At 28.9% G+C, this 26,961-nt stretch overlaps 1 protein-coding gene across 1 annotated transcript in view; it reads right to left on the reverse strand.

The window, feature by feature from the left end:
- The window catches only part of LOC107166653 (glutamate receptor ionotropic, kainate 2-like), a 210,905-nt gene that overhangs the window by 5,001 nt on the left and 178,943 nt on the right, over positions 1–26,961 (reverse strand). Inside the window, exons 5-8 of the mRNA XM_089222230.1 lie at positions 9,792–9,845; positions 9,512–9,676; positions 8,926–9,081; positions 8,610–8,813 (exon numbers count right to left, since the gene is read on the reverse strand). Coding sequence (XP_089078356.1) covers positions 8,610–8,813; positions 8,926–9,081; positions 9,512–9,676; positions 9,792–9,845 — 579 coding nt within the window. The remainder of the gene's footprint in view (positions 1–8,609; positions 8,814–8,925; positions 9,082–9,511; positions 9,677–9,791; positions 9,846–26,961) is intronic.

Below are 26,961 nucleotides of genomic sequence, written 5' to 3' on the forward strand. Positions count from 1 at the left end.
GTCTTAATATATTGAGCTCGTTGTATATTTGTTATATCTTAATCAGGTACCTCATAATGAAAGTTTTTAAATTTATTTATTTTACGAATGTTGATGTTGTTACCTCAGTCAAACTGTAAATTTGTTCGCATTATAATATAATTGAAGAACTTTATAAGTACACCAATTAGAGAAAATGATTGATATTTCTATAAAAAATAACTGATACATAATTGAATAATAATGAATAATTGTACTCCAACAAGGCCCAATAGTTGTACGACCAAATAAAAAAAATAATTCGTTTGCAAAGTATTTATGATTAAGACTTTTTGAAAACTATTTAAAAACTAATGGTTATGATAGATATGGTACTGTAAGGTATTGAACATTAAACTTTATCAACATATGATTTTATACCAATATATTATGTGATGTATCAATTAAATACCAAAAAAAAAAAAAAAAAAAAAAAAAATACTAAAATAGGTACTTTTTACATTTTATATTATAATACTTATTATTAATTTCACATTTGAAAAAACAAACATAAAAGTATTTATAATTTTTTTCTTAAAAAAAAATACCTTAGTAGGTAAGTCGGTAAGTCAGTAAGTAACTAATTATTAAGTAGATGAGCAATTAATAATATATTTATTTATATATGTAAATCAAATACCACTCATTCACTTTCTAATCGCTACATCTAAAAAATTACAAAACATACCAACTTGAAATTTAGAATAGTGGTTCTTCTAATGATCTAGATGAGCAACAAGAAAGGATTTTCCAATATTCATATTTTAAAGATGTGCTCAGACAAATATTTTAAGATTCAAAAAGAAAATTGGAAAATGTTTGTTTATTAATGATTGACAGTAGTTACTCGGACAGACGAGGCAAACGTATGCATCAAATAGTCATATTAATGACCACGAGTGAAAAAGCTTTATCTCAAAACAATTAATATGAAAGATTATTAATAAAATTCTTCTTCTGATTACAACCTAGTCTCAAGGCACCTCTATTTAAACATGTGTATATCATTTTATAGTCAACTCACCCATTTGATTATAAAATGATATACCGAATCCAATGTGCCCTGACTGACTCACTGACTAATCAATATAGATCATGAAAGATGGTAGCTTGAGACAATTTAAATGCTTACGGTACCTTTATTCCACCATTTAAGTGTGCACTAAGAAAGAATTTTCCAAAAATATAAAATAGTGCTTTTGAGATTCATGATGGTCGATGGAAATCGAAATTTTTTATGAATAATTGGTATCATTGATTACGGATTATAATAGAAATATTAAAAAATATTAAGTTTTGAACATCATTACACTGAATATTAAAAACGAATTGATTAAAGTTTGAATCATATAGAGTTAGAATTTTTAACGACCAACGAAGTGCACGCTGTCGGCTAGTTTTATTCATATAGTTTATTTTTGAATAAACAGGTAAAAATATTAAAATACAAAATTTACTCATCAAGTACACATTTGTATTGTGTACAATTATTAATGAGGAATCTATCATAGATGATGCTACTATCCTCAGAGATTTTTAATGTATTTTACCACAAAATCTTGTACTTAATGATGTACAACTTATAAACGATCATAATTAATTCATATTAAACGTTTATAGTTTCTTTTTAATCAGTCGTGTGTATTATTAATTCTTGTTTTGTTTTAAATTTTAGATTTTTGCTAATTAATGATTGAACTTTAGTTTATCCGACATCGTATTCATTAAATTAAATTTATTATCAAGTAAACAGAAAGTGTTATCAATGAGTGGCTTCTCTCAACAAAATCTCACGACCTGTTAACTTTTTTTTTTCTATTTTTATTTTGTCTGGCATAATTGATACAGATTGTTTATTAATTGGAAAAAAAATGATTATATAATATTTAGGTTATGTATTTATTTCCTTACAGATACAAATTTTATGTTTGTTGATATTTATTTTTAATTTAATTTTACGATGTTGCTTTACAATTGAATGAATAGGACTCAAAAATAAGTAAATCTTAAATTTAAAAATGTATAAATTTAACCGACTGATTTCACCACATTATTTGCAAAAATAATAATTGGATAAAGCTATTGATGGGTTAATACGTTTTGTTGAATAATCATAATCTGCAAAAAACCTTGATTGACAATATATCGCTAGTTTAAATTTAATTTTTATCATATCTACAAATTAAAATAATATTATTGAATGCTTTACACTCTATTATAACTATTATATCTTAACAGTTATATATTATTATTTATTATGTACAAAGTTATAACTAAAATTTCATTACTAATTTCAATGTGCCAATACTATATTAAGTGAAATTATAAAAAAATTGGTAAATTTACTGAATTTGAAATTCAATAATTTATTTATTCAGATTTTCAAAAAAATAAAAATAAATATATTCATTTTTTTTTTTTGCTAATACCGTAAACATCATCGTCTCGCACCTGTGCGCGATCGGACAGATAATTTACAAAAGGTGACCGTAAAGGTAATTACATGTACCTATAATATTAAGGTACTAAAATCGTGTTTTTGGATTCCAGCCAACAAACGTCGGAAAAATAACCATCGAAAAATGCATAATTTAAAAATTTAAAACGTTGACGTAGAGTTGGAAAGAAGAAACACGAAGATACGTGGTGTTATCAATCCAAGGACGAGGATTAAGATAATATTTAAAGTTACTTGTGACTACGTTGTGCAGTAACTTTTACGGTGTACGATTTTTATTTTACTTCATTTAAGGTTCTGAGTGAACCGATGACTATATTGTATGAGGTGTGTTTTTTCATATATTTAGACACAATGGAGTATTAGAGTTTTACAGAAATGTTTGTGTTTTTTCTAGATATTTTTTTGTGTGTTCAAATAGTTTTTTTAGGTTGTAAAAATGATTTAGTTTTCAACATTTGGTTTTTGGTAGTAAATTGGATGTAGTTTGTATTTTATACAAAAAGTAATGATTTTTTCTAAACAATTGTATTTCGTTTCAAAAAATATTAACCGTAAAGCTTAAAACATTGTACTGTTTTTTAAATTATTATTTTCCATACGAAATTAAATTTAAAAAATATTTAGACTAATTAAAGGGTATTGATGGGCATTTAAAAAAAGAAATGAATTTATTAGATATGCGTCATCATATTATATCTCATTATTACCTATTACAAGTTTTACAATTAAATTATAAATAATTGCAATAAATTAATATGTTTTTCGTCTTTACTAAATTGACGTTTTAAATATTTTATTTTTTTAAATTAAGAAGTTGAAAAAATGTATAAACAGAATGATATATTATGAGTATTTAAAGTTGATATTTTTAATTTGTCAAAATAACGAACATTAATTCTAATTAATAATGATCAATTTATGTATTAAAATTCATACATATTTTAATGGTTGTAAAAAATAAGCCTTGGAATTGTAATACAAGTTAGTTTCTCATAAGATATAAGTAATAATAGTTATTTCTATAGCAATTTAAAAATATTTATCATTAGAATTATTTTTTTGTAAGCATCTAAATTCAAAAGTTGACATAATTGATTACTGGTTGTCTAAACTTAGGATTGTTGAATTCAAATTGAACGCTAATAGTAATGCGTATCATAGACATTATCAAACCTGAGGTATACACGAAACTTACAACCGTAGATACAGAGTTGAGTGAGTCGAATATGATCTTCTTATATTTTAAATGTTTGTTTTGTTTTTAGAATTAGGCCTCAGCTGACTTTATAATATTATTGTATACGACCGGGTATTAACTATACGCACTTGCTAATTATTGCGCGCGCGCGCGCGCGCGTGTGTGTGTGTGTGTGTAGGTTTTACGACGACGAGTGACTGATTTCGTTAGAGCTTTGATTTGTTGCGGCTTCTTTAACCGAATTCCATTCAAGTCCAGTTCGTATATTATTACATAATGGCGAACCTAACACACACGCACGAGCGTTGCCAACAAAAATACGAAATACAACACGCACGACTATAATACAAGTACCTACGTTTTGATAACGGCGCTGTAAATTGTTATTACCTATTTTTCTCGTTCATTCGCAAACTCTTGAAATACCTACATATTATATTATTATTGTTGTTGTCGTTATTATTATCATACCACGCAACAGCTTTTCTCAGAGGATTATTTATGATATATTTGCTAGTTATTTTATATTCTGAGCGGAGCGAGGAATTTATTGGTTTTACAATTATGTTTATTTCTTTTTCTTTTTTATTCTGTAAACACCTTTTCTCCCTCTAAACTTGCTCAAAAGTATCAAGTGTAGCATCTTTTCTGAAAGGTAATGTTCTCGAGCTGGTACTTTAAAGGCGTTATTTTTTGATTTTCGAAACGGTACTTGAAATAAAAGCAGTTAAAGGAGAAAAAGTACGATTTCACGATTTTATAATATTAAATAATTACGGACGACGTTTTCTACCAGAAATATTGCTTCAAATGAAAAATAACAAGAGATATTTTTAGTTGTATTTTGGATTTTGTTCTTTACAGTTTAAAGTTCGGAAAATTTTAGCAATTGTTGAGCTATTGATAGACATTTTAATTTTGGGAGTTTTTTTGTTGTAATTCGGTTAAAAACATTCGTAAAAACTTGAAATTTGGGTTGTTTATTTATATTAGTTTTACCAGGATATGATAAAATTTTCAAAATATTTGAGCGAGTATTGAGCTTTTTCTTTTTTTCTTCATTTTTATGATATTTCCTAATTATAAATTTTAATTATATTTATTTAAATTACCTATTTATATAAGTCATTCTGATCCTAACCTAACCTAGCTGTTCTTATACGCTTTGTTTATCACCATAGAAACGAATAAAATTAGATAAAAAAGATTCCCTCGTTCGCTCAGAATCGTTTTTTATCGAATGCAATCATTGCATTCAAATTGAATACAGTAAAATTACGCTATCTGGTCCGAGGACCGAAGGGGCGATAGACAAACATCCACCACCAAAATGCTGACCTACTTTTTTTTTCTACAACAATTATATATAATATACCGCATACCGCATACACAGTACCTATATGCCATAACATAACTATACACGCGTGTAATCTTACCAAGCGTGAGACACGCGCGTTCGACCGCCAACACTCGCTATAACGTATTAAATTATAGGGGGCAGTGTTATTATTTTGGAGATATTTTACGCGGTTATATTATTATATTCCTAATACAATATACGAAATATACGTATTATATATTATTATATGCGTATTCCTAATATTATATTATTATTACTATGATTATTATTATTATAATATCGTATAAGACCTTTTAAAGGCGTCGTCGTCGACGTCTTTGGTATTATTTCTCCGGGCGAACCAGAGGATTATCTTTGATGTAGTCACACCCCACCCGGTACGTTTAAAATGATTATATTTCCATTTTGCAAGCGCGACGAAAGAGTTATATTTTGTCGGCATTAATACGTGTAATATTCCTCTCATAACTATTGTATATTATAATAATATTTAGCAGCGTGTAGTTGCGGGGCTCAATAATTGAAAGTGTCTAATAATATCCCACGGTCGTGGGTTTATAATAACACGAAAATATTTATGATGATAAAACTGTGTTCAAATAGGAAATTTTTTAACAATTTACTCGGTTGTTTTAATAGTGTTTGACTATGTTATAAGCAGTGGGTCACCAAAAATAAATATCGACGGAGCCAGCAAGCTATATAGTATTAAACACTTGATGACTGACTTACTTTGAAGTTTGCTATAGTATCTATACTGTACATCTATCATTGATTTGGCTATTGTAGGTATAATAAATTAGAAATACGTAAAATTATTATTATCCTGTTGCTAGATTATACAAACAAATAACTTATTTATTTTGAAAACATTTTTTTTAAAACACACTTTCCTATAAAACCATATTTAAAAAAAATATAAATATATATATTAAATTGAACTAAAACATATTTTAGAAATTGCACTAAAAAGACAAAAATAGTTTTCAGTACTTAAAAATAATGAAAAATGTACTGATGAAAAATTAAAAGTGTGTGGTGCATCTTACAAAACATTTAAAGCCGAGCCAAGTCTCACATACACTTCTTTGTTCAAACCTGTTTACAAGATAGTGACTGGGAGTATATGTCAAGTGTAAGAGCACCACCACACACTTTTAAATTTTTCATTATTTTTAAGTACCGAAATTTAAGGAATCTGCAATAGTGAGTTGATTGTCCTAATTCGAACTAAGCAAATATAATTAAATCAACAATAATTATTTATGTGGCTTTGCATAACATACTTAACCGAATGTGTTATTTATTTGTGCCTTCACTTATAGAAAATGCCTGGATCAAGTTGAATACCATTCCGCTAAAATATTAAAATATTTAGTACCTACCCATTACAAATTCAAACCTCCCTTGGAATATAAATCATATGACTCGAGTTCGGGTGTATAATATAATTTAATTTTTTAAATTTAAATCTTAATATGTCAAAGTTAGGTAATACTCAAAGACTGGTTGGTATATGAGTGTATTAAATGGTAACTGTTACTAATTAGTCGTTTGGACACAAACACCGGTAAAAATTGGCGGAGTATGAACTAAAAGTGCTACTCTCCCGTGAGGTATTGAAAACAACTGTGTTTATTTGCTTGCATTTCTGGTGTTTTATTTATATTATAATATATTATTATAATGGGACCCAGTGCTAATATGATTTTGTCCTCAAAAATACACTTGACGGGAATAACGATTTTGTTTTGTTAATTGAACCAAATTTGATTTTTTGTTTTTATTAATTGAGGGAAATATTCTACCTTCGTTGAACTTGGTTTTTATAATATAAATATTTAATTTTAATTTTAAACTTTATATTTTTTTTCACAAATTATTTTACGTCATTATTTAAAATAAAATACCTGTTGTCATCTCACAATTAATGAAAGTTGAAATACGTTAAAAAATAAATTAAACTGATAAGATGTATTTCCAACGATTGGACCCAGTTCAGAGGCACATCTGATAATATCATCAATAATACGCTGTGTAAAATACAACATTATTTCAGGCACTGAAATGTGAAAAAGAATATCTATATAATATTATATACCTTTCATACGAGAGGTACCGTAAAAATAGAACCACGTCAGAGGTATGATTAAATAGCCTATGCATGATGCCGTGCGATCATCATTTTATTTTTGAATTGCATAAATTCTCATATTTTACGTCTTATGAGATACCCGAATAATTTTCCCAATGCTATAAATGCCAACACGAAAAAAGGCACGTCGAATGCGTGCTCTGAATATAATATATCTAAATTGTTTGTAGTAGGATTACACAAGATTATATTTTCCGTTCTATAACAATATAATATATAATATACGACTAATACGTTATCCTATTATACGTATAGTATACTTCTACAGGATGTGTCTTCTATAAATATTTGTTATAGGTATAGGTAACGTGAAATGTTTTTTATTGTTAATTTTCTTAACTGTCTGAAAATAATTTTTAACATGCTTATAGTCACCATCCTCCGTGTCTGCTTTTCCTCCCACGATTCATCCATCACAGGTTCGTAAAGGAAGTTGGTTGGGGATCAGTGCACTCATAGTTACGTATTTCAAAATATGCAAACGATGGTTTTTAAGAATATTGGTTATCCGAAAAATATAATTACATTACGCAGGTATGTAGTAGGAGTATAGTTTATTCTTGTAATTTTTGATAACACGAAATGAAAGAATTGCAATAAAGCATTTAAAAAGAGAAAATAAAATATTGTAACATCAATAACTTTTTCGGTGAATACGAATAGAGCTTTTAGTCTCCAAATGAAATATATTTTTTTCTTTTGTTAAAAAAATATGTTCAAATCCTTCTGTAGTGCGGATAAATAGAAAATTGACATGACGCGTTTATAATATTATTTCATATAATATTATAAACTTTTATGTATTTCTTTTTCATATGAAATTTAACAACCACAAAGCTATTCCTATGTACATAACTATGTATAATATATAGTTTTTTGTATATTTTGCTCTCCGATCTTGTATGGTATACGTGTAATATCATCGTCATTTTCAAAGAACAAAAACGTGTTTCATATCGTGCGTTATTGTATAGGTATATAATATGTATCTGACTTTATATTGGTTCAATAATATATTCATATCGGTCGAGCAAAAAAAATAAAAAAATAACTACTATAGAAGTTTAAGTAATTTATATATTTTTTTCACCTTTTATAAATTTTGTATTTCTCGAGAGTATAATTCGGGCGGACCTTTTTACGAATGATGGGTTTATTGTTGTTTTCGAACAGATCACTATATTATTATGTAGATTCCAAGAAAATATAAATTATACTGTATATCTATGTTATAATAGTAACGCTAGTCCGTCCGTTTTTCATTAAGTATTATTTTATTACCACGTGAAACGATCCCGATGGCGACGTGTGACGCGTTTAATTCTCTTCGTTTATGCGTTTAATATTATAATAAATTATAATGCATATCATGCAAAATATTAATATCATGGTTACGGTTTTAATGACGTAAACTTACGACTCTGGTGACCACGATCAGTGTCACGTTGGAGCTCTGGTGTCCGTAAAATACGGAATGTTTCGTGATGTTGATGCCGGTCGACGGTGTCCAAAAACCAACTTTTTTCACTTTCTCCTGATGTAGTTTCAGCAAGTCCAGCTTGATATCTGATCTCCTCCCTTCGTCAAAGTGAACTTTGCCGGTCAGGCCTTCGATGCTCACCTGTGTCGTGATGGCGAAACGAGAAAAACAAAAAAATATCAAAAATCCGTCACGTTGTCAAGCAGTTTACTGTAATTATAATAGATATATAATACCATAATCGAATACTAACCGCGTTGAGTCGATCGTACAGAAACGTTCCGTTCGCCCAACGGTCCGACGTCTTGCACGAAACGTTCGACGATTGCATTGAATTGGACGACCCGTCCAGCGATCCGATGCTGTTAGCGAACACGTTTACCGCGTCGTACATCAAAGCAGGTTCGGCCTGTGCACAAAACGACACGACTAAAATATGATTGCATATTTATTTATTTTTATTTTTTGTAAATAATTATGTTGAAAACGTACGAAAATACGATTTCCACTGTATCGTTATCTATAATATTATAATCACTCTGGGGAGGGGTGACTGGGATTGTCGTTTTTCATGCTAAGGATAATGGTATGTTGTGCTGCAGTGTACTACAATGCGTTGATACAATTTTTAGAAAAAATCACGTAACCTGATCGAGATAATAATAGAACTTGTGGTTAAAATAGTAGCCATTTGAATCATAGCAATTATTGCGAAATTATATTTCCATTTTATTTTAAATGAAAATAATAATGATAAAAAAAATAAAAACTGATTGAACAATTCCATCATCGATGATTGAGCAGTAAACGATAATAGTAATTTCATTAATAATAATCACCCTGATGATTCCACTTTTGTGCAACATGTTTTGCCCAACCCTCTGAAATCTTTCCATCTCGCGCAGGACGTTGACTACGCGGTGGTTTTCGTCGTCCACTATTCTGAACGACGTTATGTTCACTGAGTTATATTTAAAGTCTTCCAGATCGAACGTCTCGAGGTCCTGAAATAAAACAGAAATCGGGCCACATTAGATTAGCGGTTGTCTCTGTCGAATATGATAACAATTCACGAGGTGGTACTCGCGATTGATGATATTTTTTATTTTATATACTCACGAATGTAGTGAAGAGAAAATGATATCGGAAATCATTCATCTGCAGTTGAAGTATCTGTAAAATGAGAAAGGAAACAGTGAGTTAAGTATATTGTTCAGTAAACATTGTACAATAATAACATAACCATTCGAGGCGTGGATTATATTTTTAACGTTTAAATGGATTCGTGAACGAGACAATTTCGCCGACGCGTTTTATATATTTTTGGCGTGTGCCAATCGTGTCATCTATAGCGAACGCAATTACTACCCGGTTGTATTTTTTGGTTACGAGGACCATATACCTAAGACTTAATAATTCTGATAAGCTATGATGTGTATTAGTTAAAGCTTTTAGTGAAAATAGAAAACATTATTTTTCTTCAAATATTTTGGTTTATATATTTTATTAAATAGTTTCTAGACTACTATATTTTTGAATATTCGATAAAACGATTACTTATAACTAAAAAATGTTAATATATCATTTCATTTTATTTTATCGTGTGTATATTAATTTATAAAATGTATAATAACTTATTTCACGCTTTTTCAATAAATAATATATGTTTAGATTCAAATATAAATATTGTGCCTTTAAGTCAACCATATAGTGTTTATTAAACCTCTTATAATGATCCATAAAAATAATAATTTTTTTGTTCAGATTTTCAAAACATACGTATTTATTAAAATTAAATAATTAATACGTATTATTGAATACTAAAAAGTACTTAAGTTTATTGTTAGAATTTGTATTTATATTTCAAGTTATCAATAGTTGTAAATTGTGCTGAATTCGTGTTTGTTTTCATTCCTTCATATTTGTTTAATTCTATTAATGTTATGTATATTCTTATTATTTTTTGTTATTGATCTTGAGCCTTGAAACTCGCTATGATACGGTTGGCTTGGAACACGTGTATGTGTGGCATCTATCTTATCCAGGAACTAGTGACACCGACCGGTGATGGCACTCAGCGCACATCAGTGGCTGAAGCCAGACACCACGCCACACCATACCTGCACATAATATTATTATTTACAGACCACGTACCTACCTACCTGTCAAAATATGCAAAATAACATGCATAAAAAATGATTGTGTGACAAAAACAATATGTATGATGTATCTATCTTTAGGTAAATAGAAACCAAAACTCTGACATCATGTGAATTGTGTAAAAATAATATAGTAATCATGTCATATACCTACCCATTGGTTAATTTAACTCTGGTTAAAATAATTAATCAACTATAGATATTTTTGAGGTATTTTAAATTAAGTTACATACCAACTTAAATGTAAATGTTATGTTATGCGTTTTATGAACTTTGATTTAAATTATTATTCCTCGTCAGTTAGATAACAATAACACTGAGATAGTCTCAAACGGATAAAATTACTGCGCAGAGGGAGTAAGACCATTCTGTGCTAACTGTGTCTCTAGTATACGTATTGTACCCAGAGGTATAATTTCCTCATTTTAACACTGGTAACATATTACAGGTGGTGTAATATGTGACTTGCCACGAATTGTACAGCGTTATTTTGGAGAGTGTTTAACCCCTCAGAATTAATTATTAGTTTTGCATTTTAAATTATTTTATTTTATGTCATATTATGGCTTAATTAAAATTCAATTGTCTTTGCATTATAATCATACTTGTTAAACACTGTTATATATTCAAATACCTATCCAATATTGTATCTACTTATAATTGTTACCTAAGTACCGGAATTTATTGTTGCAAATAAAAAAATTAAATGCTGGACGGCAGGCAGACTATACTCAGCTTAAACGCAATAATATACGAATGGCGTACATTGTACATTCCTAACCTCTCATATAAGAGTAGGTAAAGGTTATTTAAAATTACGCCTTCCATTATGCCACACAAACACGAACCAATACACCGCACAAAATGCATACCTCAAACAAAAAAAATATATGGCACCTCACGGCGCGCGAATTCATTAAATCTCTCGCTATCGATTACCACACAATAGGTATTCAAATTTAATTCCATGAATTAATAGAGATTTTACTATCTAAAAGATATAGTAGTAAAATATTTTTAGATCAAAGTTTTTTTTTTTCAATACTTAAAATTAATAGTACGAACTGCGTACTTATAAAACCAATTATAATGAATACGTAGTGTTTTTTCTCTCTAAAGTTATAGTTATAAATTATAATTATTATAATGATTTTCTCTCTGTTTGTGATAATTATTTTTATCTGTTTATTGTTAAATATCATTAAACAATTATTCATAATTTGTATCAACTAATACTGGTTTTATAGTCGTTTGTCGTGATTTTTACTCTTTTTTTAACATAATATTTGTACTAAAAAATCAAAAATATTATTCAAAACAATAGAACTGTATCTAAAATTATATCACTAAATTATCAAAATATTTTGCTTCTACAAAGTAAAACTATAAATACGTTTCACATAGGTAGACGTTTAAATATTATATTATACATTAGTGGCTTACATTGTTAATATGTAAGTCAAACATAACTATTCATAATCGTGTAAATAACTGATAGTATTTATTTGAACTGATCATCTATAGATACCTACTATAATTAGATAAAACATAAAACGTAGTTGAATCAATTGGTTTGGTAATATACCAAAATGTATGTAAAATTGTTTATGCTTTGCCCTACTCATTTTCAATAATTAGAAAAGTAATTGGTAACAAATTTAAATAATTTTAAGTAATACATACAGGTTGATTCACTAAGTATACTAAGTTTATTCTTCAATAATGCAGTTATAGAAAATTTGGAGTTATTCTCATTTAAAAAACATAAGTTTGTAACATCACAGGACATTCTTATTAAGTAGAAAAAAAAACTCAAGAATTTGAAAGTAAAGTCTTTAGGTGGATTAAATATAGGTTCAACATTTCAAAATAAGGTTTTTAATATAACTCCATTGTTGAATAAAAAGGGGTGAATTTGCTTGGAGAATCATCCTATATGTATATACAGGGTTCATCAATTCGATAATTCTTGGTTTCTTCATGATACCGAATGTCCATAAACAATAATGGCGTATCGTGTGTAAATAAATAGAAAAACACAATGAAAAATTACAGACAAGATCATAAATCATAATATGTATACTTTACGTTATTAGAAAAAATTCACGATTGTCGATTTTACACAATTTCCGATTTCGTGATCATATCAACGATAAATAACACTGCGGACCTTTACGACATGTGTATGATTTATCGAAATATGTGTTATTATTATTATTAACTTATTCGGTTTAAGTATCAATATTGTTATTGTGGACTGGGTGAGTGATATATTATATATATAATCATAGTCAGAAGTGTGGGACTGGAAATCTTTCATTAGATCAGGCCACTTTTACTAGCAGATTTAGATATTTTATACTCAAATGGCGTGCATGGTGAGGTGGGAGAAGTGCCAATGTTTTTCTTTTATTTTAGTTTGTGTGTATAAAATGTGTATACAAATCACTTTTAGATAATATTTGTTTCTCTTTTGATTGTTATTTATAGTTTTATATTTAAAATTGAAAGAACACCTTTATGATATATTGTGAATGGATGCTCTGGCTCGCTTTTCACATTTGAATGTAAAATCTTTCACCAGATACAATTTTATTTATTAGTAGGTAAAAAAAATAAAAATGGCAGTAACTACCTAGTTCGTACAGTTCTTATTGCATATTAGTTAAATATCAACCAAGTTCTATAAAAAAAATCGACAACATTATTTTGTACCAATATTATAATACTTGGTTTTAATTAAGTACTGATCAGAATTCAGAATTAGTTATTAAATAAGATTATGTTATATAGATTTATAAGATAAGTAATTAGAAAAATTCTAAAAAGATTCTCCGCTAAAAAATTGAATTTTCGTATTTATTTTGAACAAAACCTTTATTCTTTTAGTTATTTTCAGGTGATACCTACACTAATACAACTGAAATAACTGTAAGGTTACAGATTTCTCTCATATCATTGTTTTTAGTTACCATCATGTCAAATGTTCGAAGATTTGTTAATGAAAAAGTTAATTTATATGGTAAGTGAAATACTAGTTTCGTTATTTTCAAGTTCTGTTTCAATGTTAGTAGGTAATTTCAAACCTATACGTTTTACTGAAGACGACAAAAAGGTGCAGTTTGACCTTCCGCATACAATAAGTTTATGCTAATGTTGTATGTAAAATATACATAAATATATATTATGTATTTACGATTTAAGCAACTTAAGAACAACTTTTAAATTCACGGGACTTTTTATTGTTCCTTCGCATAGTTGATATTCTCAAGATGGTCCGACTAGGAACGTTGTGATAGTAATAAATTGTTTGTTTTCAGAAAAATATACAATTTACAGGCGCACAATGGCTCTATCGTTGCCCTCCTGGTTATATTATTACGTACATAGTTGTAGTCATGTGATAAACTTGAAATTTTTCAGAGGCCAGATTAATATTTTATTCGAACCTCCAGCACTCGATAAAAGCATTCACTGTAATATTTATAATTGTATATCTGTCACAATTATTATAAATATAGGTATACTATATAATACTAAATATCGCGTATTGATCATTGCCCACCCACCACCGACCGCCCCTTAAAAACGCAGAGGTGACTGCCTGTAGATTATCCCTATTGCTATGTCGCTGAGTATAATATAGTGTCATGTATACAACAATACAATAGGGTGATTACGTGATACGGCTTCCTTTTTTTGGATCGCCGTTACACTGGACATACTGCGTGTTAGGACTAAGGACACAGTGTGAAGGTAATTCCTGTAAATTCCAGGGAACGCGTGGAAATTTATGTGAATCATAAAAATATTACGTGAACGAATTATAGTTTATTCACCACAACCCTAACTAATGGTGTGTTTCATGTAAGTTTTTTGCTAAATTTTCAGGTAATAAAGCAATGCGTACACTGCTCAAAAGTATAAAAACAAAAATTAGGTTTCGATCGGGTTATGATAATATCTATTGCCTATACTGGAGAAATCTATGTTTTATGAGTAGAACACTGGAATAGATTACATTTATCTGAATTTGTATTACATTTAAACATAAAAATAAACAAGCAATAAGCAATATTATTAATTTATAAGTAGGTAACTCGATGCAAATTTAATGAAACTTATCTTTTATTACTATTAATAATATAATATTATTAATTATATTTGAACTTAATGCAAATCATAATACAAACATTTATAATTTTTTTTTGAATTTTTTTTAACAACCAAAATTTAACTTTTAAGTAAGTTAGGTTGGTTTGACAAAAATAGGAGATATCGCAGAAAGATAAAATATAAATTACTATAAAAACAGATGATATTATTATTATTTCAACATAATATAGAAATCCCGATAGTTATTTTCGTAATCCATTCCTGCCTGGGTACATATTTTAGCTTTTAACTAGCGAATAGAGAAAATAAATAGGGAGCTATAATATCCTAGTTGAGTACCTATAATAATTATTATATCATACGAATATTTTGTTGGCGTTCTTATAGATACGATAACCAATGAATAATTAAAAAAATATTAGTAAGAATTTGTTTTTATCGTTTATACTCATCTTCTTAATATATCACTAAATTTAAAAACTATTCAAAAAGATTTAATCAGTACATAATTGAGTAGTATAATTTATAGTAAAGGCACTCATTCTGAACAAAATATTAGGTACTTTTTATGTGTTTGCTCTATCATTAATTTTGCTTAAAATTTTGAATTTTTGAAATATAATTTATGCAAATATTTAAAAACTTTAATAGTGAATATTACTTTATTTTCTATTTTAATAAATAATAAAAATATAAGTCACTTATTATTACTATAACATAAGATTTAATGATTGGACATGAGATATATAAAGAAGTATAAATATTGAGAGTTATTTAAAAAAAGCTTTTTCCGATGTAGGTATAGGTGCTTATGGGTAAGTAGCCAGTTAGGATTTATTTGTTTTTTTGGTAAATATTCAATTTGAGATAAGCTAAAAAAATAAAAACGAATCGAATGGGTAGTGAAAATAACAAGTAATTTCAAGCAGTTAGATCTTCCACATAGCTCAAAGAACTCGAAAGACTTAGTTTTTTTTTTTTTTTTGAAAAAACGTGATTTTTCCAAATTGCAAATCACAGAAGACATAATCATTGCCATATTATATATTTGAGTTTCGAATGTTATAATTAAATTGTGTCTGGTTCACACTTTGTGCTTTATTATATGTATCTGTATATTGCACGATATAGTTTACTTAAAATTTAAAATAAATTATTAGTAATAAATATAAGGTTATTGCACACCTCTTGTTCAAAAAGAAAAACTAATATAAGGGAAATTCTCAAAATATTGAGATAGGGAACAAAAAAAAATTACATTTTTAATCTCAGCAATCAATATGTTTTAAAAATACCTTGAAATAATTGTATTAATTAGTTCTGAGCCAATAAAAATGAGAAATAAAATGATTTCTGTGACCGAATTAAATTGGTATTTTGGGATAATGCCATAGCTATATTTGACTGAACTGTACAACTTTGGATTGTTAGTAGCGTATTCGGGGCCTCACCGGCAACAGGTGCTTTCCAAATAATTTCTTTTCCATCTCAACTATTTTACTCGTAAAATTATTTATAAAATATATTTGAATATGTCACCACTTCTAGGTATTTGTCTATAATATTATGTACAACTAAATAATTGTTATTTTTTTGATTTTTTTTGTAGTACAATAAACGATGGTAGTCAGGGGGGGGAGCAATGCTAACATCAGTCTCCTCACTGGTCCTCGATAACACGAGGGGGGTAATGTCTTTGTCTATTTTGGGCCAATGCTTAAATACGCCACCGTAGAATGTACCTACAGTAGTCGAACGGGCTTATAACTACGAACCTTGTTTGACACTTTATTTTTATTTAATTACTCACATGCTTGAAGCCCAATAGTACAATACGATTTACAATAATAAATAAATTTGAACAGTAAAAAGTAATCATAGAATAAGCAAAAGCAGAATGGATATAAAATTCAGAAATGATAATAATTATAAAAAATCGCAATAAACAGATAGCGTAATATTATTAATAAAACATTTTAAGAGAAGCTTAGGAGCTCGTTACCCATGCGCATCATACGGTAAATGGGATTATACCTTCCATAGTCGGTGTTATGTCCGTAATATATTCGCGGTAATGGATTGCGACAGTAAATGTTGATATAGGTTATAATAAAAATATTTTTTTCTAAAGTTGCTCTTTGAAAGTATGGTTTCAAATATAGTGTTACATTTTTATCGTATATGTATAAGAGATAAAAATAAAGTTCAGTACGTCCTGTGTTCTTCATGTTTTTCTTTCAAAACGACATTCAATTATAATGACCCGGTATTTATACTTGCCACGTATATCAGCAGCTGGTGGCTAGGATTAGGGTTTCTCCGAAATAAATAATTGAGTGATATTTTTTGTTCACTTATTATTTAAACACGTTGCAGCGCACTAATGGGATTTCAACCGGACGTACTCACTGTGCTCATTCTAATGAATAAATTATTATACAAATATTATACCAGCTTAAAACCCAACTGGAAGTATTACATGTAATATCGAGAGTATTATTATTATTATTGTATTAGGCTATATCATACGTATGTTTACGTATATCTATATAATATTATTATTTCGATAAAAACCGTTTGGAAAATAATGAAATTCCACCGCGTCCATTTCAGCGTTTCGGTAGTGCGCTTATATACCTAGATTTATACCAAAGGTTCCCAACCTATGATCCACGAGACATGATGGTTCGTGAACCCAACCAAAAAAAATTAAAAATATTACATTTTTCTTTTGGGGCGTGACACAAATATTTTATAACACAAATACATTTTTATAATAGAAATATGTGTTAAATTATTGATTAATGTACAAATTTTCCTTAAACTTGAATAACAATAAACATAATTATATGCCCAAGAAATTGCATTGCATTTTATATATTCTTCATTATCTTGATTCTAAAATGTGTGAAAAAATTGATTCTTCTTTATAAGGAAATATGAGGTCAAAAATTAATGGGATCCATAGTGTCAAAAAGGTTGGGAACCACTGATTTATACGAACAAAACCATTCGTACCCATTTCGTTTGATCGTCTCTCCGACGACCTTTCAGCGCAACGTAATCACGCGATTTCTAACTCATCAAACAATAACGGTTTTAGACGACGACATTCTATCAGGTAAATCGTCGCCAGACAGCTAGCCGATTACCACTGCTGTTGCTCCAATTGTCTATCGGAAATGGTTCGTGAAACGGACTCAGAATATGTCTCTTTCGTAATAAGCTGTGCGATACGTATTCGTAAAGTTTTATAAGGCGTGTTCGTGCAAAAGTGAACGAAAAACTAAATAAAACGTTTGCCCCGGAACGATGGCGAGTTTTCCTCTTTTGAAATCGGTCATCGTTAGATTAATGATATACGTAATCATTTCCTGCAGTAATTCGGACCCGGAAAAAAAAAATCAAACAGTCAACATTCGGACTTATAATGTAGATTGAGTGTGCGTGTATCCAATAACGGTGTAGGTATTATATGCACGAGTCTCCAACGATGCCACGTGCTGTACCACGAATTCATAATCCACACGTTGTATAATTTAGGGGATTTCTATTTATTGTGCACATACTCATAACAAATGATTTTATCTTAGTAAGTTGATAGAACGTAAGTTTGTTTACTTTTCAGATACTAACCTGTTTATACATAATCAGACACTGTTTGAAAGTTTGTAAATATTTTAATAACAATTTGCACAGCAGTACAGCACATATACACCCACCCATCCACACATACATACACATACAGACACAAACTTTCGCGCGAGTATTCGATGCTTGTTCGGTAAAAACTTATAAAATAATAATAATGTGTATTATAAAAAAAAGCGGGAAAGTCGTGGATGTCACTCTGTTGTACAATAATTTACAAGTGAGTTACTGTAATAGTAGAATTAAATTTTAATCAAATGATATATTGAATCATTGTATACGAATAACGATATTGAGCGTAAACGGTTTATTTATCTAGGATATAATATTAGACTATAAAAATGGTTAAATTTAAAAAGAAAATTTTTTATGAATTCTAGCATAAAATAGTTTGCGAATTTTCATGATTTTTACGCATGTTGTCAAAATTCAAACTTTGATTGTTTATAAAAAAAAGTTGTGACTATGAATTTTTTTAGTTTTCAACTGTTATTGTAAAAATACGTAAGGAGCCTTGTATTGAATTTTCAAGCTTTTCTACCCAACAAATACATTTTTATCGATATTAATTTAAAAAAAACTAATAATGGTCGAAAATTGCATATACTTATGAATATTTCAACTGAAGTCGAATTTTTTTGAAAATTGCATGGTGGATAGAATATACTTATACAAACATTTGTTAAAAACTTCATGTATCTATGGTCATTTGTATTAAAGTTATATCAAAAACCAAAATTTATTTTGTCGAAAATTGATTGTGCGTAAAAATTCCCGTTTTTTTCTTAATTTTTAGTTTGTTTATCCCGATTATTTAGAAAAATATTGTATGAGACACATAAAACGTGATGAGACACAAAAAAAAAAAAACAATAATAAAAAAAAAGACACATTATGTTAAAATCAAAATTTAAAACCTAAAATTTCAACCACTGATGACGTGAATGACGCATGTGATAACGAACGATATGATGTGATTTGTCAAAATATTGAAATAATGTTGCTGAACAAGGTGACCCGAGCCGGAGTGACAGATATGTCTGTTGGTAATTTAACGATAATGTGTGTAGTTTTATGCCACCGCCGCTGAGGAAACCGAGGAGAATAAATGAGGAAAAATATAATAATAATATAAAATATAACAATGATAGTGATGATAACGAATGTCGGCAGCGATAAAGGAAAAAATAACTACTAATAATAAAATAATAATTCATGTGCTTTGTATTCTCTAGCGATGGCTGACGTAAAAATAGGTTTTTTTGTTTTTTTCTAACACTTGTCGCAATATTATTTATAACATTATATTCTTTGTTGTTGCATCACATGCGACCATTGTGTACCTGTGCGTGAGTGTAGTGTTCTCGTTTGCACATATAAAGTGCTCACTGTTTTCACTGCAAAAACATTATTAAACGTATAATATGTCGGCGGATAACGTGTAATTTGTATTCTTAAACGCCGCGTTTCCTTTATCTTTCCGAGACGACGTGTCGTCGTAATATAATATCTAATGTTAATATTTGTACACGTAAAATATTTGCAACGATTATTACGGTGGTCGTATATTATGTACTCGTCGTTTACTGTATTTCACAGACCTTTGTGAATAGACGGAGTTGTATATACAGTACAGTAATGTACTATCACAGTACTTGTACAAAGTACAATAAGTACATAGTATAATGTCCTTCCTGAAAACACAAAACAGACCGCTGCCTAACTTAACATAATCCGCTGCGAGCGTCCGGTGTCGTCGTCGTGTTACGTGATTGATTCAATTGACAATAAATAAATATAGGTAGGTACAGTGATTCATCACAATGCTATACATTTTACATACCCGGTAATGTATCCACGGCACTTTTATATGATATGAATAATTACTTAAACATTGTACATATAATGCTCTCGAATAATAATGATAGGTACAGATTTATAGTGGACACATGTATTTAAAAAAAAAAAATTTTAAAATACATATTCTTATAATATTATAGGCGTTCGCGTAAATAAATAAATTACGGCGATGAGTTGTGTTAAATTTTAAACTAAAATTCGTGTATTTTAGTCAATTACTCATCATAATTATTTTTTTTTTTGTTGAATTTGCAGTACTAAGACACCTCCCTCGAGACTGCTAACCAATTACTTATTACATTATTATGTAATGCATATTTATAGGCTATATATTTCAGTAGCTGTAATTACATAAAATATCAAAATGCCATGACATTAATCCGTGTTTTAATAAATAATAATATAAAAATATACAATCATTTTCTTCTTTTGTTCTAAGAGTTGTATTTAATTAAACTCTACATACGTATAACATATTATGATTATCCGGCTTAATTATTATTTGGTTTATACTTATTCTATTGAATTAACTTAAGAACAAAAAATAAAATTCAGTATGAACAGATGAGTACTATAATAATATGAATGTATGGTAATCGACAATGTGTTAAAGGTTAAAGTTTGAAAATCACGTAAATCGAATTCATTTACGATTTTAATATTATCATACAAATGCATTGTTTCGTTTCATTGATAAAGTGTTTCATTATAAATTGTTATCACCATAATTCCTAGCTTATTAATTATACATAAGGGTAATTATAGTGTTTTTGGTGTGAAAATAAAAATGTTTAAACCATATTATTATAAAGATCGGCGTTAAAAAAAAATTATGTGAATATGGCAGTTATAACAAAAATAAAAGGCTAGAAGTATCATAAACATTTGTTTGGTTGAATTACTTTTTTCATATATGATATGGCTAAAGCAGGTAAACTAAATGATATTTAAATTTAAAAAAAAATAACTTTTTTAAAATGAAATAAATAATAATTTTTTTATCAATTAAGAATAGTTATTTATGCTTATTTGAATATTTGTTCGTATTGAATTTGTTATTGGCACATTTATCTAATGTTTTTATTTAAACTATTATAAAATATGCATGTAAATGTTATAAATTGTAAAATTATAAAGTCAAAAAAACAAAATTACTGAATGAAAACGGCATATAAATCAAAATCAATATCAAATTATTATTAACGTCTAGTATAAAAAATAAAGTTTTCTTATGCTTGGTTCCCCCAGTATTCAAATTTCACAATTCGTATACCTCATACAAAAGCTTCTAAATAGGTACCGTTATAATCAATCATCTAAAAACGAAAACTTATAATATTATTCACGTGCTGAATACCAATTACAGTTAATTTGTTTTACTTCGCAAAAAAAAGAAGAATATTGTCGTTGATATTCGGTTTGGTTATCCTTAATATATAATATTTTGTTAACTTTGAAAATTTAATTAAAATACAACTATTGTCAGGAGCTTTATTTATATTTATATTTTCCTCTATTAATTAATTTACTAGTTACCCTTTTTTTGTTTATTTATAACTTTTCTATTTTTTACGTTATAACATATGACTAGGACTTTCAACCCATATGTTGTATGGTATTTGTTGTTAGATACCTTAGAATCACTTGACGAAGACGCGATGATCAAGAAATATCCTGATTTTTATCAAAAAAATTAGTTAGTACGTTTTTTTCGTAATAAATAAATAATTTTAACAGCGACCAATGACCTAGATTCGAGGCATAATCCCAATAATACTAAATAGATAATAATAAAAAAAAGAACGTTTTTTTCATAAAATATATCTATTTTACTATTGTACTAAAGCGTTCAGCGAGTTATTTTAAAAATAACGTGATCCACTGCATTAAAAGGTAGGTTAAAACTTAAAATCCGAGTTAAAGGTTTCTGGAATTGTTGTCGTGTTCAATACTCAATGAAATATCGATAACTTTTGAACATAAAGTACTTCAGTTGACGACGTATATACCTAATTTCATTGTTTTTGTTTTTGACGAATCTTCTTACTAAAGTCATATGAATATTATCGCTGTGTATGATGAGTATTAATAAATTGGTTATTGTAAAAATTATGTCAATAAATACAGTAATATTTAATATCTGGACGAATTGATGTGAAAAATAATTCGATCGCTAAAGGGCGAACACTATGTTAATTTAATTTATATTTCTGTGACAATGTTTAATACAAAATAAATAAATATTGATACTATTATTTCGAAAAATGGGGAAATTTGTCAGATAAATTCGATTAGTATTTTTCGTGTTTGAATACGGTCGTTAGTATAACAAATTTACAAAATACTTTGCACACTATTTCGTGATGAAACTAGAACATAATATACACATACATATGATATTTAATAAACTAAATATTTATTTTATTGAATAAACATTTATTTATTTATTTTTTTTATTATTGGTCTTAAGCTCGGATACACTGGACTTATTAGCTATTTAGCTATTGTAGGGATTACGGAGAGGTTAGTACGGTAGGTTGGCATCACGTATATGTGTGACAAGGTTTTTGTTACCAATAACTCGGGTGATTACCCATCCGGGACTAGAGACAGCACTCGGTGCGTAATCTCAATCACACTGCGTGACTGATTGCAACAACTGCGTCTGAATATGAAAAGCTACTGAATGTTATAAATTGTTTAGTAACGTAATGTATTGTTAAATTTTTTTTTTTGCTTTCGAATAGCGATGCTTTCGAAATATATGGTTTTAATTAATGTTTGCCCTTACGGTGGAATAACATACCAAGTCACTGCAAAACTATCCGAGTATTTCAAACATTATAATGTAGTTAACGCGCGAGGAAAGTAAATATGCGCAAGCAAAGATCAACACGCGCATAATCGCAAATACGCCAGGCGTGGGTATGTTCGCTAGGCGGGTATATACAATTTCATAGAGCGGTAACACGGCGTAAAATATAGGCAATATAGCTACATAAATGCATTACGTTTATGACGTGATGTTGTTATTAGGACGTTCGTCGAGAATGTGAATTAGAAGTTTGGTTCATTACTATTCAGCATTGTCCACCCATCACAAACACGCACGCACAGACACCCACTCAACCACCGACACGCACACCCGCACGACGCTGAAAGTATTGAATTAATCGGTGAATACGATTCGGCACCAAACCGTGCGTAACACAATAATATAACGACACGTAATGGTTGCGTAGAGAATAAAGATGAAGTATGTGCGTCGCTCTCCTACCGTTAAATTGGTAGGTCGGCTCCGTTAAAATTGAAATGAGTACTCTGTTCGACGACTGTTATGGTATCTATATACAAGGCGTAACAGAATGACCTGACACGTAATAATAATATAATACTATTGTTTTGATCAATATTCTTATATAATATTTATCCGTATAATTATTAATTCATAGACTATAGTGCTACAATACAGTGGCGTAGCCAGGATTTTTTTTAGGGGGGGGGGGTTTAATAACAGAATACATTTTACCACGACCAAATGATTGTATTCCTATATTATAAACATTATATTTTTGATATAAATACGGCTGAGGGGGAGGGTTATAACACCCAAACCCCCCCTGGCTACGCCACTGCTACAATATTACAGTGGCTAAACTCTTTTACTTTTTTAACATTTAAAATTTTTTTTTTCGGTATAACTTAAAATATTCAATTTTTAAATTTATTTTTTTTTTTTTTAAAAACGTTGACGGTAAACCCGTTTGTTATTACAATTTTTAACTTTCAATATTTTTTATTTGAGTAAATAATTCAATATTTTTTTCATAATATTCTTTTAGGTTTAGGATATTTTTACACATGAGTAAACCTTAAATTGTTAATCACCTATATAACGGTTTCTTAATTTTTTCATACTTTTAACTAGTATATTAATTTTTTTCAAATATGTTATGTTTATCTGTTACAGATCCTTTATTTGACAAAACATAATATTTACAATCTGTATTTACAAGCTATACAATAAGTAGTTAATGTGATGGTGATTGATTGACAAGAAGGGGAAGTCGCCCAGTAACGGCACCCCGTGGAAAGTGACTGTTACAGGACAGGTACTATGTCTATTTCTACAACTCTAGTGGCTCGCTTTATGGAAATTCCGAAATTTCGAATCGCACATGCGCCGTGTGGTAGTCGTCGGACTATGCGAAATCGTGCAATCTGGAAGCCAAATAACAAAAAAAATATATTAACCACCCGGGAGCCAATAGAATTACGCGCAGTATCTAATATATTTATTACAATTGAATTTTATGACACGTCGTCGCCAATCGCCCCGAGACTCGGTCGGTAAACGAATTGTGCGGGAAAATTTTGTCACAGTAGCGACAGTTAGTGGCGGAATTCCGCTTGTGTACGTTTCGACTTTGGTCGCTCTTTGGTTTTTTTTTCGTTGCACTGACGTTCGCTGAATAAAACGCAATCAAACAACGTGCACAAGGAAATATTGTACTGAATTTTTCGTATTTTTAGTATTATTATAATTACTGTGTTAATAGGACAAAATCAGTCGAAAATCATAAGATGCTGTTAGACCATCGGGTTAGGAGGTTATCGGGTTAGGGGTTATTTTTGGCCCTTCCCGAATGAAATTTTTAAAGGGTTGCACTGAAAATAACCCGTATGAGGCCATTGTGAAATATATATTTAATAATTATACATGTAGCTATATAATATTATATGGTTGATGTTGTGAATGTACCTTACACGATTTTATGTATTGGGAGATATAATTAAAAATATATATTGTCGACTATAATGTGACCCAAAACAGATTCAGTAATTTAGCTATAACGAATATAGAAAAAGAATATGATCTGGTGAGATTATCGATTGTTATATTTTACATAATAAAGCTCTGGCCTTAATTTACTTAATATAATGGTAGTAAAAAAATAGTTGAAAAATACATTTAAGTATAAGTTACGCATCAAAATATGTTGAAGTTTAATATGCATTAAAAAAAAAAATTTAAATATGTAAAGGACCATCTCATCATACGGATAATACGACAACAATTATTTAAATAATAGAAATATTAATACGAATGAGAAAAAATAAAATGTAATCGATGAACTCTTTTTTTTTATTAAAAGTACTTTCGAATAGTATTGATTTTCTTATTTTGGTCTGTATATTATAAAACTACAAAAAAAAAAAAAAAAAATTGAAATACTTTATTCGAATGGTTATTCAATGGTATTGTTTCCGAAAGCATTGCCTTACATGGGTCAATTTGAAAGCCAATCATTTAGTTGCATTAGATTGAGTAATCATTTGTTGTGTACTTACTATGGAAAAACTACATTTGACCACTCTGGTATGTTTCTCAGTTTTTATGTGTTCAATACATTGGAATACCAGACCGTAGTTTTTATTCTACTCCGAGTTCACAAACTTTGCAAAACAATATATGGCTGTCAGTGGAAAATAACTGACTCCAATTTCCGAAATAAAGTAAGTATTATAAAAAATATATAATATACAAACGAGATAAAACTATAAGATTATTTCTTACACGCGTAAGTTTATTAATTATAAACATATTTTTCATCTATATATATAGGCATATACAGTTATACAATTTATATTAGGTACAATGCTTATATTATATTGTTTACAACTTCATAATATGGTTCATTTTCAATTTTTATTTTACAGAACTTTTCTAATTATATGAATAAACTCTAGTGACGCTCATTATTGAAGGAGTGAAGGATTATGCAACTAAATGGCTGTGTTGAACTTTGGTTTTCTAAGACTTTATTCCTAGTAATTATTGTTACTATTAGTATTTCTAATCAATCAAATCGGACTGTTTACGTGTGCGTTTATCCAAAAAAATAAAACGTTTTTAAAATTGTTACTTTTATTAGATTATTGTAATTTATTAGGAAAATAATTATTTTAATATATTGCAGTTTGTGTGTGCGCAAATGTCTGACGAGTGGAAACATAATGGGGAGTGGGGTTTGATATGAAATGTGGTATTAATTATTTCCTATATATAGTCTGTACGAATCAGTATAATAATATTTAAAATAAAAAAACATATGCATCATCACGTCACGGATGTTTCACAATCGATACATCTAAAGAGTGTGATCATTCACGGTAATGATTTTTCACGTGACGACAACTATACGTATGTGTGTGATCTCGTGGTTACTTTTATAACAAACCGTAACACATGGGTATTCGATGATGTGTAGTAACCCGTTAAGTTGTTTTTTGTGCGATTGTTTATAGGTGATGAGGGTATAATATGTTAGGCGGTTATAATAAGCGAAGAGTCGTCAGGAAAAATTAAAATCTGGCACGAAAGGTTATTTCAATAGGTTTTAGAGAGACGGAGATTATAGCACGAGTGTTCAGAAGGGATGTTAATTGTTTTTTTTTTTTTTTTTAATCAAATGTGACCACAACAGGGTATATTGTCGTAT

Source organism: Diuraphis noxia, unplaced genomic scaffold (assembly GCF_037042655.1).
Source record: "Diuraphis noxia isolate RWA-SAM2 unplaced genomic scaffold, SU_Dnox_SAM2 contig0003, whole genome shotgun sequence".
Lineage (NCBI taxonomy): Eukaryota > Metazoa > Arthropoda > Insecta > Hemiptera > Aphididae > Diuraphis > Diuraphis noxia.